We start from the raw sequence: 6602 nt of genomic DNA, 5'->3' as shown, positions 1-6602 counted from the left end.
GATTGTTGATCTTCCTATTTCACATATGTTCTGTCTTCTACAATACATTTGAGCACTCTGTCTATGACATGTGCTGGTACGCTAAGCTCTTCTAGGATTTGTTTCAGTTTGTCTAATTTGATATTGTCAAAAGCTTTCCTGATATCCAATGCCGCAACGTAAAGCGGTATCCCTCCATTCCAAAATTCCTCCAATATTCTTCTTGCCATAAAGATATGGTCCTCAGTTGATCTACCTTGCGTAAATGCAGCTTGATGTAATCCAGGGTCCCCAGTAAACTCTCTTAGTCGCTCTCTTATCCATTTTGCATACGGTTTGTATCCAACATTACATAAACTGATCCTCCGAAAATCGTCCACGCTTTTGGGTTTGCAATTCTTCGGGATCGGGACTTGAACCGATCTTGACATCTCTCTTGGCATTTCATTCCTGACCACATATTCTCCCAGATCTTGATCATTTCTTCCCTTGTCTGCTCATTCGCATATTTGATATGTTCCATTCGTAAACCATCTGCTCCTGCCGATTTACCATTACAAGATTTCTGCAAAATGATATTCATACATTCTTTATTCGGTGGTTCAGACAAAGGGCATGTGTCATGATCTTTATGAATCATAATTTCCGGTCCTGTTGATTCTTTTAAAGCCTCATTCCACTCTCTCATAGGTATGTATACTTTCCTATTCTTTTTATCTCGCATAAATTGTTTCAGAAATTTATATGATTTCTGAATTCTTACATTCACGTTAAAATCGTTCAGTGTTCGATAAAATTCCTTTATAGATGCTTCCTTGTGTTCCTTAACGGCTCTTTGATATTCTTGTTTCCTATCTTTTAGTTTCCATTGATGTACCTTCATATCTGGAAATTTATTCGCAAGTTTCAACGCATATTTTAGTCTATTTAGCGCCAATCTTCGTTTCGGCGTGAGTGGTGTGTAAGCGTTTCTTAAAGCTTCGTTTGCTGCTTCTTTCATTTTCCTAGACACCAAATTATAAGCTTGATCTATGCTACTATCTGACGGAATACTTTGAATTGTGTGCTGTTCTAATGCCTTATGATATCTTCTTCTGATACCTTCGTTCTCCAATTGAGATTCATTCATTCTTTTCGTTCCCTTCTTTGCTCTAATCATTTCTTTCGGCTTATTTACGACGATCTCTGTTACAATTAGTTTGTGATCTGTATTCAGCTTAGTTTTGAATCCTTTAATAAATCTGAAGCAGACTGCCCCTTGTGTTGCCTTAACCACGTGATCTATTTGGCTTTTATTTTGCCCTCTCCACCACGTTACCTTCGTGTTCACTCCAATCCTTGAAGAGATGTTGTTCATTTTGTGAATGTGTAAAAACATTTTGAACTCCTCTCCATTTTCATTATCTTTCTCGAAACCTAGTTCCTTTCCTATAACTGTGCTATCTTCTGCTGTTAATGATCCTATGCCTATTTGTGCGTTCCAATCTCCCAGTATAATCGCATTTTCCCGTATAAAATCCTTGTCTATTAACTGTCCTAGCCTATTGAAAAAACTACCTGCTCCTTTGTTTGGCCCATGCACATTAATTATAATCAGCTCTTGATTTTCAGTTGTTTGTATTTTTGCAGATAAAATTGCTTTCCCGTATTGTTGAAGCCCCTTCAACCTTATGTCACTATTTTTTTTTATCAACACAGCCAAACCTCTTGATTTATTTTGACTCTCAACAGCTATGTTCCATTCGTAGTTTTTCGTACTTATTTTTTGAGCATTAGCATTTACCTCTTGTAAAACCGCAATATCTATTTTATACACTTCCATTATTTCGTCAATTTCATCTCTTTTTTCTTTTCTCCTACAACCCCTTACATTCAGTGATCCGATTCTAAAAGTTCTTTTTTTATTGGCAATTATGACATTGTTATTCTTTTTGCTCATCTCCTCACCTCTCTTACCGAATCTTTCTTCGTATTTAACTGGCTCCAACGTTATATTATCCTCCTTCCTGAAATCAACTATCTCTTCAATTATATTTATGAGCTTTTCTTCATTTCTTACATAGTTGGTTTCTTCTATGTCTTTATATTAATTCTGGGTGTCCTGACAGTATGGTATTTCTTCTCTATCTATTTCCCTTCTTTCCTGGTTCTCTCCTTCATCTGGCATCTTATTTCTAATAATTGACTTGTTTGGACTAACTGTTTCCTGTGTTTCTTGCTCCTCTCTCTTCACACCTCCGCTTGCATTCTTCGTGATGACAGTTTCAATCACACTATCATAGTGGTTCTTCGCAATCATTCCAGTGTAAAGTAGTCGTAAGGTGTTTACTTCGGACGCATTACTATCTCCTATTATTATATTTGGATTATCCACTTGATGTACAATAATTCGTTTTTCAAAAAGCTCTGCCACTGCAACCAAAGTTTCGTGTCCTAACCAAACTCCCATCGTGCGTATTTCACCTAAAAAATTTTCGTATCCTCCTTGCTCTAAACTTTCAATAAGGTACATTTCAAATCTATTCCGATTACTCAAAATAAAATCTGCCACCATATTCCTGAATACTTGAATATCATCGTTAGATACCTCACTTCTGTTCTCATTCTTATTCAACTGATCTAAAATCGCTCTTATCAAACAGTTTCCGTCTTTCTCTATCATTTTTACTTTAAGTTTAGCTGTGTTGTTATAGTCCATTACATAATATACTCTTCTACTAATATTATTATTATTATTATTATTTTTCTTTTTACTCGTACTATTTTTACTTTTCAGGAGCTTCCTTATGTACAGATGACTACTTTGTATAATGTCATGCTTAACGAAACTATCGTACGAAATTCCGCTGAAATATAGATACACCTGCAAACTATCCTCCTCAAGTTTACCACAAGTTTCTTCGACCATACCCTTTACATTAAAGATTATTATCTGTATACCTAGTATGTTACTTATTTCATTTACTTTCGCATGAATTGAATTCATTTCATTTATACGTAATTTATCTGCTGCTACGCAATTTAACATTCTAGCTTTTAATCTCTCTATTTCTGTCGAACTTTTCGTCTCTATTGTTTCCTGCATTTCCAGCTGATGTAAAATACATCGTTTTAGGTTTTCCCCACCTCTATTCATGTACATAATCTTTCCATTTTCTCTTTGAATGCTGTTTGCCCTATCCAATATTTCGTTAGAATCAACTTCTAGAACACTTCTGAAAATATCGGTCTCTCCCTGTTCCCACCAAATATAAATATTTTTCACTCCAACCGTACCCTTACATACTATTTTTTCATCCCAATATTCTTGCTGCATAATTGTAATATTCAACTCCAAGGTATTCGCAATTAATGACCATAAACTCATTCCTCTTATCCTACCTTCTTTTCCTGATTTATTTTCTAATTCTAACATTTCTGTCAATTTCCCGATTTTAATAGTTATTACATCCTCGTTCTCCCCTATCCATAGCAGCTGGTGCCATATTGCTTCCTCCAGCGTATTGACCAGTGCAGTGCCTCTCACTAATACATTTCTGTTATAAACTGTATTCACTTTCTGTTCGTAAACATCGTGCTGTGCTACCATCTCCCCAATTTTTCCCGCTTTATTTCCCTTTTCCGTTCTGCTTTCGTTAGCTGCTTCTACCACTTCCGTGATGCTGCTAAATGCACCTCCATCCGCCCTGTGCTCATATAAAATTTGTAGCACCGTTATCGCATCGACATAAATTAATGGCGCAACAATATCAACCTCACCATCTTGATGCCATAACTGTATTTGTGCTTTGAGCATTTCGGCTACAGCCACTATTACATCCATATTGTCACAACTACCATCTTGAATCTTCTGTATTCTCTCCTGTACTCTCTCTCCCCATCGTTCCTCAAAACTAGCTGGTTGTTCTCTAACAAAATCGGCAAGCAAAAATCTAAACGTTTTTTCGTTAAAGTTCATTGAACGAAATGCGTCATTCTGCTGTCCGCACTGGTGAATAAGTGCATTCAGCAAAGATGTATTGGGAAGCATGCTTCCTAATATCCATCCGTTTTTTGTCTGTACGTATTTCGGTGTTTTGTTGAATAAACTCATTTTTATCCCTGTATTTAATTTGATCTGATATGATATGGTATATGTGTGCTCACTTACCGGATTTCAGTTGCATATCCGAGTATCATTATCAGTCATTTACCTTTATTGTATCTGTATGCATAAATTTACGCTATGCCACACATTTACACTTACGTGCGTCTCGGCTTTTCTAAAATAATCTTTACAAAACGCTCTTGTGTGGCTTGCTGATACAAGTACTGCACTTACACACTGAACTAAAGCTTACTGTGTGGACTATCACTAATACTAACACTCTATTACCACTGGTTTGCTCTTCACTTTCTGCTTTTTCCAGCATAAAAATACTGTTTCCTGATCTTTCTCCACTGCTGAAATGCTAATTTAGCTATCTAGATCACATCACTAGACGAATTAACCTATAGATTTTTAGTATAACCACCTTACACTGCGATAACTCCTAATTCCCCGACTTGCAGGCGACAATCCTAATTTCCGACCTTACACACATCCGCGCTCTGTCGTGTCTCGAAGCTAACTGTGTTCGAATGGATTATCTATTGGTTACAAACTTGCGTGAGACATAATCCTGCTCGCAGGGAAAACACAGGTATTGGTTCGAAACTGCACGCCCTGCAGTGTCAAATAATTTAGCCGGTTTAGCCCCGCACAGACAATTCGTTTTCGAGACGCAATAATAATTTTATTTTCCCCGTTATCGAAAGCACTAATTAATTACTGGATGCAGCACGAAATGAGCAATTGAAAACACTAATCAGACCGTCATTACAATGCTCAGAAATCGAATACACCCCGGTCTCCCCTAGTGCAGAACAATTGAATTGCTAAGACTCTAATGATGAATTTATTCGAAAAACCCGATATAATTTGTTACACATGCGTTTGAAAAAAGCTACAAGTTCTTGAGTGTTTTCATCAAGACACATCAAGGATTAAATGTAAATCGCTGGTCATCTACGACAATCAGCAGACAATATGCCAATACTATCACAAAGCTGTAGTCCTGCGAGAAAAGACAGTATCAAAAAGCTTTTTTTTCAACATGTAAAATCGTTCACGTTAAGCTTACCAGCCGAAATAAGTTTATGAGTCGGAGTAAAAAAATAGACTTCTTTCTTAAACAATTATTAGTCCCTAAGTTATACCGATTTATAGAAAAACAGCATGATGCAACAAAGCCGGGGATTTATGAGTTTCATTTCAATATTAGCTTCCAAACGAGCTCATGCTTGTAGAAATCAGTTTCATCCATCTCCGAAAAAAATGTGCGATAGAAAAAAACGCCGACAAACGTCACACATACCATTATGTCTCCGGAGCCTAAAGTGACAGTCACTTGATCTTCGATTCTCAACTCAATAGTAGCCTTCAAACGAGCCTAAGTTTGTAAAAATCGGTTCAGATATCTCCGAGAAAGTTGTACGGAGAAAACAATCTTTAAAAATCACACACACACCGACATCTTCCGATCTCGTTGAGCTCAGCCGAATGGTATTTAACACTAGGGGTAGCCGGAGTTCGGATCGAATTTATTATTTTTCTATGGAGAAAAATAAGGGGATGAAGTTTCCGAAATCGAAACAAACGAAATTTTCCGGAACATATTGCCATGTACGAGTTATTAATTTAGGAATAAGAGGATACAATAAAACAAAATTCCTTAGAATCTGCTCAGTTTTATCTGTTTGAAATTGAAAGCTGGAAATTCATTAGGTATAATATTTTAAAGAGCATTTTATGAAATTCATAATAACTGGTCGCATTGTATATGAGAACTACCATGTATCTGAGTATTAAAGAATATTTAGTGAATTACATACATGTATACTCACATCTCTTGCTTAAAATCTGAATGAGCGGTACATAGATTTTAATCTGAAACAAAGAATGATATTTTGGTTATGAATTGAATGACTAAATTAGCCATCTTAAATATATCAAATATATCATATTAGTCAATATAAAATACTTACAGTTTATAACCATCTATAGTTACTAGTCCGTCCGTTTACTAGCGAACAAAACGTGTCGTAAGCTCACTGCACTCAATCACTGAAAATATTCCGTATTTATATGTTTCGGTTTTGCGCGATACGCTTTGTGCGATGATTCGTTCAATTTTTGTATTTGGAATTTTGCGCATCTTACTTTGGCACTGAATTTCACCTTAATGCTCGTTCATACCGAATACTTTTGAAAACTTCAACTTTGTGTTATCTTTGGATATGTCATACTACTGAAAATTTTATCATATTTTCGAAAATTAATGTAGCTGCTCTAGGATACACCAATATATATTTACGATAAAGTTTTATCCATTCTTGTACGGGTAAATGAAGACAACGACAAAACAAACTTTTTTGAATCGACTTTCTGGGACTGAGATTTCCGAAATAGAAATTTTCTGTAGTTGTCGAATGTTTTAGAATTGCATGAATTTTTTCGAGATAACACCAGATCTCGACGTTTCATGTAATTATAAGACATTAAGTCATATACATTATTACATTTATCAACAGAGATTGTTTTA

At 35.9% G+C, this 6602-nt stretch overlaps 1 protein-coding gene across 1 annotated transcript; it reads right to left on the bottom strand.

Annotated features, from left to right (window-relative positions):
• Positions 1 to 295: 295 nt before the first annotated feature.
• Positions 296 to 1801, bottom strand: LOC131429181 (uncharacterized). Its single transcript, XM_058593230.1, has one exon. It carries the CDS (start codon positions 1799 to 1801, stop codon positions 296 to 298), a length of 1506 nt encoding a protein of 501 aa, XP_058449213.1.
• Positions 1802 to 6602: the final 4801 nt, after the last annotated feature.

Source organism: Malaya genurostris, chromosome 2 (genome assembly GCF_030247185.1).
Source record: "Malaya genurostris strain Urasoe2022 chromosome 2, Malgen_1.1, whole genome shotgun sequence".
Taxonomy (NCBI): domain Eukaryota; kingdom Metazoa; phylum Arthropoda; class Insecta; order Diptera; family Culicidae; genus Malaya; species Malaya genurostris.
The sequence above is the reverse complement of the archived record's forward strand: the minus strand, read 5'-3'. Positions and strand labels throughout refer to the sequence as shown.